Source organism: Dromaius novaehollandiae, chromosome 15 (assembly GCF_036370855.1).
Source record: "Dromaius novaehollandiae isolate bDroNov1 chromosome 15, bDroNov1.hap1, whole genome shotgun sequence".
Lineage (NCBI taxonomy): Eukaryota > Metazoa > Chordata > Aves > Casuariiformes > Dromaiidae > Dromaius > Dromaius novaehollandiae.
The window spans coordinates 3051473-3063613 of record NC_088112.1 but is presented as its reverse complement, the minus strand read 5'-3'; the positions used below and the strand labels follow the sequence as shown (position 1 = coordinate 3063613).

The window sequence follows — 12141 nt, the reverse complement described above, 5'->3', positions numbered from 1 at the left end:
GCTGAGCTCCCGCGACTTCAGGACCCCCAGGGCTGCCAGGTGCTCATGCTGCCATAGATTGGAAAAATACCTTTTTTTCCCCTGTTCTTATTAGAAATCGGTCAGGTCCAGCCGGTGGCCTGTGCCCCCATGGGTGCGCTGAGAGCTCAGGCGTGGGCACGGAGTTGCTCCCTCCGGGGTGTTTCCAGCCATGGCTCGGGGACAGATGCTGCCTTGCATCAGGGTCAGGTTTTAAAGCACAGGCGCTTGGGAGCGAGCGTGCCTCGTCCATCCCAGAGGCGCTGGCCGTCACATCCGGAGCAGCGGTCCCTTCTCGGGCCCGGCCGGGCTGCCACTGGCGGAGGGCTGGCCGGGGCCGGGGCTGGCCCGCATCCCCGTGGGGATGTAATATAGGCTGTCCAGGTAGCCGCAGTCGGGGCCCGCTGCAGCTGGGGGCCCCTCACCCTTGGGAGCCGGGCTGAAGGCTGCGGGGAAGGCAGTGTTTTCGGCCAACAACGGCTGGCTCTGCAGGTCGGGGTGTGCCGGGGAGGTGGCGGCGGGCGACAGGGGTGCTGGGAGCCCCGGGAAGCCAGCGTAGGGCACATAGGGTGGCCCGTAGACCCCCGGTGTCATGAGCAGTGGGTTGAAAGAAGCCTGGTAGAGCCCAGCGTGGGCTGCCAAGGGCACTGGTGGGATCAGTACCTCGAGGTACTGCCCTGTCTCAGGGTCGTAGAGCGTTTTCAGCTGGGGCTGCCTCGGTGGCTCCATGTAATAGCATTTCCCGCTGTCAGGATCGACAAGCATTTTTCGATGTGTGGATAGATGGGGAGCAAAGGCCCTGGTAGGGCTTGGTGTGCTCTTACTGCTCGTCGACGCACCATCGGTCCTCCTTGGGAAATGGGGAGCGTCGTCGAGGCGAGGCTGGGGCTGGGCCCCCGGTTGCTCTGCAGTGGCCTGGCCTTCGGGGGCCTGCGGCTCAGGGCTGGGTTTGCTCCCTGGGGCTTCCCCACCAGGTGGGAGGGACGCACCACCCACCGATGGAGGGCTGGCTGGGCTGGAGACCAAGGGGGACCCAAAGGAAGCAGTGGCTGGGTTGGGGACCAAAGGGGACCTGAATGAAGAGCTGACTGGGTTGGAGACTGATGGGTGCCCAAGGGAAGTGGGGACTGGGTTTGTGACCAAGGGGCTCCCAAAGGATGTACTGGATGGATTGGGCACCAAGGGGGTCCCAAAGGACATGCTGGATGGTTTGGGCACCAAGAGAGACCCAAGGGATGTGCTGGGTGGGTTGGGGACCAAGGGAGATCCGAAGGAAGCGCTGGCCAGTTTGGAGGCTGATGGGTGCCCAAAGGATGTGCCGGCTGGGTGGGAGCCCAGGGGGGTCCCGAAGGATGTGCTGGCTGGGCTGGCGACCAAGGGGTTCCCAAAGGAAGTGCTGGCCAGGTTGGAGGCTGATGGGTGCCCGAAGGATGTGCCAGCTCGGCTGGGGACCAAGGGGGTCCCAAAGGACGCACTGGCCAGGTTGGGGACTGAAGGCAGCTTGGGTGCTGGGGTGGATTTGGGGGCTTTCACAGGAATTGTTAAGTAGTTTGTATTCTCCACTGGGGTAGCTGTAAAATACTGTTCATTGGCTCCCGGCTGCTTTGTTAAATGCTCCCAGTTCTCCCTCCGCTCCGGCAGCCTGCCAACGAGTGGTGCTGGGGTGACAGAAGGACCTTTGGGCACCCCGGCCTCTTCACTGACTTCCCTCGCTCGAAACGTGGCGGTGGGGCTGACACTGTCCGGAGACACGCTGGTCCCTGCTGAAACCACCCAGCTGCCCAGCTGCTTCACCACGTCAGGCTTTTCCCGCTCGGCCTCCCGGGGACCCATGCTGCTCACGAGATGCTCCTTTGTGAATGGCTTCGGGGCGCTTATTGCTGCTGGTTTCATGGGTTGCAGGTGTGTGCTGCCTCCGGGGGGTGGTCCCAGTTCGGAGACCCCGCTGGCCCCCGGGCTGGCTCCAGGTGGCCCAAAACCGCCCTCGCTGCTGAGGAGCTGCTGCAGCAGTGGGTTGGGCCCTTTGGCTGAGGTTGCGCCATCGTGGTGTCCCTCGGCTTCCTCTGTGGCACTTGCTGGCGGTGGGAAGAGGATGGTCTTCTCCGTCAGCAGAACCGTGCTGCTCGCTATGGAGCTGGGAGCAGCCTGAGCTGAGGCATCATCCTGGCGTGGCGCAGCACCCCACGGGGCCGGGCTGGCACCTGCTGGGGGGCCGAGCGCCCGTTCCGATGGCGGGCTCACCTGGACGTGGAGGTGAGACTCCAGGTGCGGGGCTGCCCTGGCCACCGGCGGCAGGGTCAGCTCGCTCCGCTCGCGGCGCGCCGGCGGGGCTCCGCCACGGCCCGGCAACCCCTCCTGCCCACCGGCGATCCTCCGTGTGGACTGGATTTTTGTGATGTGCATCGGGGAGTCCCTCGCCACCGAGCGCTGGCTTTCGGGAGGCTTTGCGGGGCCGTCGGCACGTGCCTCGGCTGGCTCCCGGCCGGGAACTGTCAACACGTCCCCGTCCTCCGGCTGTTGTGGGCTTTTTTTACGAGCGCGGCTCATCGCTGGCACAGGCTCTCTGCGGCAGACCGAAGTGCAGTGTATGAAGAGGGGGGAGGCTGAGGTGGGCTCCGCCGCTGAGGGACTCGGGCCGCTGGCACTCCTGCCTTGGGGGGTGGGCGCCGGGGTACCTGCCGGCTTGAAGCAGAGGCTGTAGGTGTTCTTCACCAGCTTGCGGACATCCCGGGGCTGAGGGATTTGCCCCTTCCCTTTATTTCCAGGCTGGGGGGACCCCTCTGGGGAGCAGGTGGGGGGGGGCCGGTGGGGGACCGGCAGGGCCCCCTGGGGCGCCCCGTCCACTGTGGGGCACCCCTCAGAGCCACCCGCTGGCAGCTTCTCCTCCCGCCAGCTCTGCGGGACCAGCTTCACCTCCTGCGTCCTGGTGGTGAAGACGCTCCGGGGTGCCGCCTCAGGGATCCCCAGGCCCTTCGGCTCGAAGGGGATCATTTTGGGCTTGCTCAGCCGGATGGCTCGCTGCTTCAAGCTGGGCCACGGCTTTTGCGGTTTCTGAAATTTTGGGGCAGCATCCAGTGCCTTCCTGGTGCCCTGCTGTGCTTCGAACAGGGCGCGTGCTCGCCTGTAGTCCTGCCTCTCCGCCGTGGGCTCCCTGCCACCGCCAGGCAACTCCTCGGTGGGGCCGGCCACCACGGCGGGGAGCCACTGGCACTGCATCACCTCCTGGTACCTCATTCGCTCGTTGAGCTCGTTGAAAGTGGTCTTCAGCTTGCAGACGCTTTCCCTGGTCTGCTCGTCGAGCACCACCCCCTTGGCGGGCCGGGTAGTCGCCGGCCGCTCGCCGCCCGGGTGGCCCAGCACGTCCTCGGCCGAGTAGCTGCAGTCTGACTTGGAGAGCGAGCTCGACTTGCCCTCCAGGCCATCGCCTGCCAGGTCAGTGCCCACGGACGAGGGTCCCGACGAAGTTGAGCTGCCCCGCAGCGCGCTCTGCTCCATCTTAATCCTCTGCTCGTACTGCATTTTTTTGGCCAGCACGTTTTTGACCAGGCAAGAGGCCATCCTGGTTTTGCTGTAGGCGTCGTCCAGTGAGGCCGTCTTCATGAACTGCTTGTAGTTTATCCTGAACTCGTCGCTGATGGCCCTGCCCTTCACCAGGGGCTCCTTTCGGGGTGGCGGCAGGGGCTGGTGAGCCGAGCAGTCGCCCCAGGGGAAGAAACCCGCCTCCTTCCTCTCTTTCCTCTTGAGCTGGATCTGGCGCTTGGGGACAGTCCTTTTTTTGCAGTGGCCCTTCTTAGCGTCACTGCTCTCCAACTCCACGTCGACGCACTCGAACTGCTCCTTGCCCGGCAAGCTGCTGAGGAGCTCCTTGTCCAGGGCCAGGCCGGTGGCGGGGAAGGGCCGGGCGGCCCTGGCGTGGAGGGCCAGCGGGGCTCCCTGCGGCTCGCCGCACGTCGGCCACCGCTTCATGGCGCCGCTGTCCTCCGACAGGGAGTTGGAGAGGCTGGAGGAGGTGTGCGAGCTGAACATGTCAAGGTAGCTGCCGTGGGGGCCCGAGAGGCTCCGGAAGGACCGTGCTGTGAGCTTCTGCACCTCGTTGTCAGCCTCGTCCGAGTCGCTGAGGGTGCCGCGCTGGGCGCATGCCACCTTGCCGGCCCCAGGGGCCCGGCCACTCTTTCTTGCTTTGTGCGCGTTGCAGAACATCACCCCGGGTGCCTCCGCGCTGAATGGTGACGGCTGATCCGAGTACTCCGAGGCGGCGGGCTGCCGTTCCCCTCGGCCGGGACCCATCCTGCCCCCGTGCCCGGCAGCCGTGCTATTCTTAGCCGTGACTGACAGCTGAACCTGTTGGGTCTTCTCCTCCCGCGGGCGGCTGCCGTCCCCACTACCGGGAGTGCCAGCCGGGCTGGCGGCAGGATCGCCCGGAGCCCAGCGGTCTGGGCCGGGGTGGCCTGGTGGCCCCTCGGCAGGAGCGGGGTAGCCCACGTCCAGGCGGGGCGGCCGGGCCAGCGGGCCCTCTCTCTCCTCTTCCAGAAACTCCAGGCAGTCGCGGAAGGTCTCCGTCCCCTCGGAGCACAGGGCAGAGTGGTAGGAGGAGACGGAGGAGTCGGACATGCTCTTGGGGAGGTCGTCCCTGGAGAGCCCGAGGAGCTGGCTGTCCTCCTCGGTGACGGAGCAGGGGCGCTCACAGGTGCCGCAGAGCCCCTTGCTGTCGCAGCTGGGGGGCTCGGCAGCCTGGCCCGTGCAGCAGAGCGGCCCCGGCTTGCTCTTCCCGCAGGAGATCATGTCGGCGGCTCCACGGGCGCCACGTGGAGCTGGGCGTGCGGCGGGATCCTCCTCTGCTCTGCGGCGCTGCTTCCCCCGCGCTGGGCGGCTTGACCTTCTGGTTTACTTTCTGTCACCGCGGCTTAATGCACTCAGCCCCTCAATCACATGTGCTGTGGCGAGCGCCAGCCCAAGAGCGGAGGGATGCCAAGCGCCCGGCGCCCCGCTGGCAACGCTGCGTGCCCCCCCTGCCTGCCCACGAGCCCCTCGCTCCCACCCGGGCAACTTGGATTAAAGGAGGAAACATGAAATGTGGGGGCGGAGGCAGGCTCGGTGCGCAGCCGGGCACGCTCCCTGGCCGGAGGAGCAACGTGAGGCTCAGGTGCTGCAAAAACATGTTGCTGTGCCCGCTGGCGGGTGCTGGGCTGGCAGGGCTGGTCCCCAAACCCGCTGGCGAGAGGTGCCCGGGCGTCCCCGCAGCCCCCGAGGCAGCAGGCGCGGGGCCTCCCGCAGACACCCAGCACTCCCCCCAGGCGATTCCCCGTCACGGAGGCAGGTTGGGGGTGCCACGCTCCCGCCCCATCCCCACGTGGCTCCCTCCGCCCGCCTCGCCGCAAGGACCGGGGCTCTCCATCCTTGGGCCGCCCCGAGCCCGGCCCCGAGCGGCAGCTGCCCAAGGCCTCCCCAAAACTAACAGCAAGCTGCCAGGAGCGGATGTAAGGCTCGAAATCAAACCGGGCATCCATCGAACACCTCCAGGTCTCGCGGATGCTGAGTGAAGGGCGCTTATGATATGCCTTTTTCGGGGGACCCAAAGCAAGTGAGCAGGATGCTGAGCACTGTGCGAGGGTCTCTGCGCGTTGCAGCCAGCAGCCTGCCAGCCCCGATGGCTGCTGGTGCAGCTCACCGTCTGCCTTCGGAGGGATTTTTTTTTAAGCAGGAGGCAGTGAAGTATCAGCAGCAGGTGCTCCACAGCGCTGCCAGCCCCACAGCAACTTGATGCCCAAGTCGTTTGGGTTCATACAGAGACTAAATTTAAACCTTGGCAAGGAAAAGAAAGGCATGACAAACTTTACTCAATAACTGCCCTGCTGTTTAACCCTTTGCTGCTGAACGCGAGTCCCTTCGGCGCTGTGCCTGCCCCATAGCATCTGTGGCCTCCTGCTGCGGTGGGGAGCGGAGGAGAGCTGCTGCAGCAATGCAGCACTTGCTGGTGCGGTGACCAGCGCTCGCCGGCGCGGTGGCTTTCTGCAGCCCCAGCAATCAGCGATGGCTCTTGCAGAGCCATCACCTGGTGCCAAAGGGCTTTACCAGTGACCCCCATGTGCAGGGACTGCCACGGGGGCTGCCAGCCCGGAGTGCACCAGCTCTCAGCCTGCGGCTCGCCGGCGTGGCCCAGCCCCGTGGGGCCGGCTCATCGTGGGCCCGTGGCACCAGCAGGCGCCTGCTGAGTCACCGCTCGCCCCGGCCTTGACGTGGTGCCAGGCGGGACGCGTGCAGCCAGCGCTCGGCGGGGCAGCGGGCCGAGCTGCCTGCGCTGCCATGGCCTTGTCCTGCAGCGGGATTTGTGCTCGGGGGAGAGGGGGCGCAGGCCCTGCTGCTGTCCCCGCTGAGCTGTTCTGCAGCAAGGCAAAAACGTGGGCTGCAGCGGGAGTGGAGAGCCTGGCAGTTGGCGGTGAGCAGAGCCCAGTGCGAGCCCCCAGCTCGCTGCCCCAGCCCCTCGCTGCCAGCCGGCCCAGCTGACCCAGCTCAGGCAGGGTTTGGTGCACAGACCAGACCGTGCTTTCTTATAACGCTCGGGCAGCCACGCGTGCCAAGCCAGCCCAGACACTTCCTGGCAGGACAAATGGTGTCTGGGGCGCCGAGCACCGCTTGGAGCTGAGGGACCCCCTCTTGGGGGGGTCACGGCAGTGGGGTCTGCTCTGCTGTCTCTGGCATAGCCGGGATGAGGAGGGCAGACCCACTGCCAGGTTTGCTTTCCTGCTGCATTTGGGGTGCTGGAGTCATTGATGCCACATCTGCGGTACCACCGCTGAGGGCAAGGGAGTGGAGGAAGGGAGCAAACTGCAGGGAAGGTACAAGGGAAACAGGCTGTGGGGGCTGGTGAAGGAGAAGCTGCACTGGATAAGGTAAAACCATTCATTCGCAGTGGCTCCGTTGGTCTACGCAGCCTGCACTCCCCGCAGACGGGGCACAGCTTTGGCAAGGCTTTGCCACCCAGCAGACTGGTTTTGATGCTGTGGTGAGGGAAAGCAGGGCACAAGCAGCCCTGCTGTGAGATCGAAGGGCTTTTCCCCTCCCAGCTGTGAACCTCGATGCAGAAACAGCCCTGTTGCTTACGGCAAACCCGTTCTTACTGTGAGAGTGACTCAGGCACCACTAGCTCAGACCCGCTGGTGCACGCTCAGCCCCGCAGCCAGTCAGGCTCTGTCCAGGACAGTGCCAGAGGTGAAATAACCTCTGCTTTCAGTGCCTCGCAGGGGACTCACAGCCGCAAGGGGAATGACTGCACTGGGACTGAAGATCAGGTCTCACTGGATGCGATGCAGCTGGAGGGAAGACCTCTGGGGACAGGTGCCTCCAGGATGCGTATGTAGCTGGCTGGTCTGCACAGCGTGTTGGAGCACGTGGCTGTTCCAACACAGTCAGCGCTGCTGGGCGAAGGGAAAGGTCCTTGCGTTGTTAGCTACAGGTCCCGGTGTCCTAACAGCAGGCACGTGTATCTCAAGCTGTGTAGATTTAGGGGAGCTTCTTGTGTAATCACTTGAAACCTTTCCTCTGCTTCTTTTCTAGCACTTGAGCTATGTACAATTCTTGCTGCTTCTGTATCTTTAACTCGGACACTTGGGTCCTGCCAAAAATGAAACAGTCATGGTTTAAACAGCTGCAACAAGTGGCAAGAAAATACTGGAGGCTGCTAGGGTGGCTGGAAAGTACCGCTGCATGCTCAGGCTTTTATCTCCTTCCCAGGCACCCACTCTCAGCACGGAGGGAGACAGGAAACAGAGCGCCTAGCCTAGGACACCCCAGGGCTCAGGCTTTGCTCCACAGGCCCGCTCTAAGGAAAAACTTGGTTTTCCTACCAGGATGGCAAGGAAATTTTCCTGAGGGGCCATTAGCTACAGAAATGTTGCCTTTCAGACCAGGCCTGGGATGAGAGTTGCCAGCCCTTCTGACTTGTAAGCATTCAGCATGTGGGTGGGCATCAAAGGGGGCTCAGCGCCCAAACCCACTCCCTCTCCAGTGTTCTGCTGATCTGAGGTGGCCTCTTGCGCAGCTGGGGAGAAAAAAAACCTCCCATGAGGCTGACATGCCTCTGTCCAGAGAAGCTGTTGCAGTGAGGATTGCTGGGTTAGCTGGTTTCTTAAAACAACCCACAGGCAGCCACAACCCACCTTTCTGGGTACGCTGTTAAAACATGGACCAAACAGGCTGTACAGTCTTGTGTGACTGCCCTGGCACCTGGGACAAACACCTGCTAGCTGCAGTGTGAGGCTGCCAACAACCCACTGGCAAGATACGCACTTGAGCATCCGCTTCTGCTGGGTGATGCAGCGCTGCAGCGCCTGGATCTCCTTCTCCTTGTCCTTCAGCACATCCTCCTGCTTCACGATGTGGCTTTTTATTTCTACAGAGAAAAGAGAGGGAAAGCCAAGGCTGAGATCCTTGGGGTCTCACCAGCTTAGCTCATCCTCCTACAAACCACTAAGATATAAAGATCTTAGGGTAATAGCCTGTAAAACTGCAGCAGAACGGCTGGGGGAGGGCATGCATCTGCCTTGGCTTTCAGCAGAGATTAACCCCGCAGATGGCACAGCACATGATGTCTGCTCTAGTCCTGCAGTTCGCATGTTCACCTGTATTACTTTGCGTTACTTTCTTCTAGCACAGCTGTTTGCGGGCCCCACCTGAAGCCCATACTGGGGTGCAGAGGGGAGCAGCCTGTTAAGCACACAGTAGAACAACAGACAGCTCAAGGCTGAGCTCTCCCATCACCAGCCTCGTCCCGGAGGGAGCTGGTTTCATGGCTCCCCCCACAAAAGGCAGGGCTGTGTGCTCTGCAGCCGGGGCAGGCAGGCTGACACAGATGGTGAAGAAGAGCTAGGCCATTGCTGAAACCTCCCTGTTTCAGATCACCTCTGAGCAGCTCCCAAGCAGGCCCTTTCCTTCTCTCGATCAGCCCTGGGACTGCACATAGCGGGCAGAGCTGAAGGGGGGATTCCTGGTAGCAGGGCCTGGGTCCTCACATCCAGCTCCCCTTTGCTGGGTGTACAGACAACTCCCCTGGAGAGCAGAGCACAGCTCTGCCTGGGACAAAGCATGCTGCTCAGTGTGCCTGACCAAGAGCCTTTACATCTCACAGCGCCTTCACCGGCGTCAGGGACACTACGCATCACCTGCTGCCTCGCAAGGCCAGCTCTCACCAGCTGCAACAGCATGGCTGGCTCAACCTCCGTGAAGCTCTCTTCCCAGCCAGAGAAGAGCAACCAGCCTTCTCCTACCTGCTGGCCTGCGTACTGGTTGGCCTGGGAACCCAGACCGCATCTCCTCCTTGCACTTTCACTGGGAAAGAGGTGGTGATCTGAGATGTGGTGGCCTCAGGCAGACAAGCATGCTCATATGCAACCCGCCCTGTCTGCACCAGCTGCTGAAGGCCTGCTAAGGAAAATGCCTGCATGTGCCCCTCTTTTGGCAGCATGCAGTTAAACCAAAAGAGTCAGACTTGCTAATCCTGATTTAAATCCTGATTTACATTTACGCTTAAGTCAGCATGATAGTGCCTGGTAGACCTACCATTGCATTTGTTTATTAACTTGTCTTTTTGTGTCAGTTCTGCAAGTGCTTTACTCTTAACGCTGTCAAGCCTGAAACAGAGACAACAAAGAGGAAGATGAAGGCTCTCAGTGGCTGCTGAAGGCAGAATGTGCCTCTCCCAAGACGTAGCTACACTTTGCAACTCCAGAAGAGTAGGAAATTCAGGCCCAAGTTGGCAGAGGCTTTCAAAGCTGCCTCTGAGGTTCACTGGACATCCGAAACATGCCAGCAGCTTTGAAAAAAATCTCAAGCACTTTGATACCCAAGTATTTGATGTGTACTCCTAGGGCAGATGGAGATAGCTTGGTTGGGCCAGGCTGACCCTGCAAAGTGATCTGCTTGGGCAGGCCTTTAAGTCCATGCAAGCACTCAAGGACTTCACAGTGACACCTTCCTGTCCACCACACTGATCACGTTACAAGGCAGCAGCACTGGAAAGACGCCCAAGCCACGTGCAGACTCAAGGGGATGTGCTTCAGGGGAAACCTGAAAGGTCTGATCTTCTGAGACTTCAACTTCAACCTCCAGCGCTCAGAGCATGGGCCCATGTTCAGTACACCCTGGAGCAGGAGGAGTCCTGCCAGCAGCAGCATCCAGCCTGTTGAGGATGAACGTGCTTTTTTCCCTGCCGTAAGGCACAGGGGGTCTAGTCGTACTTTAAGATCTCCTCGTGCAGGGGCTGGTAGAGAGACAGAGTGAAACACAGGCTCTACCCGCAAGCTGTTTTCTGAACCCGAGTCAAAACCCCATACAGCTGAGCCCACTCTGAAACCTCCTCTGGTCTCTGCTAAGTTCAGGTTAAGGTGGTTTGCCCTGTCGCTAGTCATGTTGGGTGCCACCTCCCCCAGCCCAGCGGCAGGCGAGGCAGCACTCGCTGTCTCCATTCCCAACCAGGGACAACCCTAGGCCACCTCAGCCCCCGAGCTCACGTTTTCTCAAAGATCTGTTTTTCTCTCTTGAGCTGCCGGGACAAAACCTCCACTTCGCCCAGCGCAAAGTCCAGCTTCTCCGATTCCTTGGTGAGCAGGTCTTTGGTCCTCGCGTGCGCGCTCTCCTCTTCCTGCAACACACATCCCAGCCTCGCGCACCAGGCCAGCTTTACGTGCTTCCTTGCTCTGGGCACACACATGCTAAGGTTTCAGCATCTCTGTTTCGCTGGAGGGGCCCGGAGGCACCTTGCCCCCAGCTAATGCGGGCAGGAGTGCCCTGCGCCCTCCACTCTGCAGGCAGCTGGCTCTGCTCAGGGGTCTGACCCACGGTTCTTGGAGACCCCCCCACCTGTGACACCTACCCCGCATAGCAGACAGCAGGAGGGCAAACTGCGAAGAGGAACAACCTTCCTGAAGCTGCTGCCCAAAGAGTTAACCAGCCCAGGCATCCTGTGGCTTGCTTGGCCCAATGCAGCAGCATCTTTCCAGAGACTTTTGCTTGGATGTCCCCCAAAAGCCCCAAACGCTCTTCCAAAGTTGCTACGTAGAAGTGAAACTAATTGCATAGCACTGCTGCAGCTCTGGGCTATCTCACGAGGCGGACGGGCTGCTTGGTGCTCATTCCCAAAGGAAAACCACCCCCTCAAGCCAGAGCCAGGCTGCTGGGGAGGCCGGGGCTCTGCCCAGCCACCACGCTGTGCGGCCTGCAGGGAAAGGCCGCGGCTCCGAGGAGACCTTATACCTGCAGCCTCCTCACCACGGCGTCGTAATCCGCCCGGCTAACGAAGCTCTCCTGGAAGGCAAGCCGCGGCAGGGCGTCAGGGCCAGCACGGCCGGGCGGCCTTGGGGACCCCAGTCTGGGAGACCGCCCCCACCCGGCCCAGGCTACCCAAGTGCCGCCCGGTCGCCCCAGGGCCCCGCGCTGCGGCCTCCCCTGCTGCGTGGGGAACCCCAGGGGCCACTGCCATGGGGAGGCCCCCGGAGGCACCCCGGGCAGGCCCCACCCACCCCGCCCCTACTGTCAGAAGGGGCGTGGCCTACCAGCCCCGTGCCCCCAGGAGGGGCGCGGCCCCCTCAGGCCCCTCCCCCCGGGAGGATCACTCTCGGTTTCAGCCCCCCCCCCCCCCCCCCCCCCCCGCGGCTCCCCAGGCCGCCGCACCCGCCGCTCAGTGAGGGCCGCCTGCGCCTCGGCGAGGCGCCGCAGCTGCCCAGGCAGCAGCGCTTCAGCGCCCGCCGCCTCCGCCGCCATCTCCCGCAGCCCCGCGGGAAATGGCCGCCGCTGGGCCCGGGCCCGTCTCCTAGCAACGGGAGCCCCCCTCCCCCCCCCGCTCCTTAAAGGGGCCGCCCACCGGCTCGGCCCCTGCCGGAGGGTTGGCGGCGCCGCGTGGCCATGGCCAGGCCTCAGGCGGCGGCGGCCCCAGGAGACCCGCAGGCCGCTTCCTTCGCTTCCCCGCCGCCGCTGCGGCCGTAATTAATTCTTCATTACAAATCTCCGCGGAAGCTGCTGCAGAGTGATTTACGTTTTACAAAAAATCCCAGGCTGCACAATTATTTCTGTTTCACATTCAGTCTTTTTTACCACAGTACAGGCAGGCAGAGAAATGTCAAACCTTTCATT

The 12141-nt window shown here is 62.5% G+C and overlaps 2 protein-coding genes across 2 annotated transcripts; both read right to left on the bottom strand.

The window, feature by feature from the left end:
- Window positions 1–56: 56 nt before the first annotated feature.
- Window positions 57–4800, bottom strand: PROB1 (proline rich basic protein 1). The gene is made up of 3 exons (XM_064521242.1): window positions 4530–4800; window positions 3949–4451; window positions 57–3882 (listed from the first exon to the last, which is right to left on the bottom strand). The coding sequence occupies exons 1-3, from the start codon at window positions 4798–4800 to the stop codon at window positions 289–291; spliced, it is 4368 nt and encodes a 1455-aa protein (XP_064377312.1). The 3' UTR covers window positions 57–288.
- Window positions 4801–5834: 1034 nt separating this feature from the next.
- Window positions 5835–11772, bottom strand: SPATA24 (spermatogenesis associated 24). The gene is made up of 6 exons (XM_064521240.1): window positions 11683–11772; window positions 11266–11538; window positions 10524–10654; window positions 9574–9644; window positions 8305–8407; window positions 5835–7630 (listed from the first exon to the last, which is right to left on the bottom strand). The coding sequence occupies exons 1-6, from the start codon at window positions 11770–11772 to the stop codon at window positions 7540–7542; spliced, it is 759 nt and encodes a 252-aa protein (XP_064377310.1). The 3' UTR covers window positions 5835–7539.
- Window positions 11773–12141: the final 369 nt, after the last annotated feature.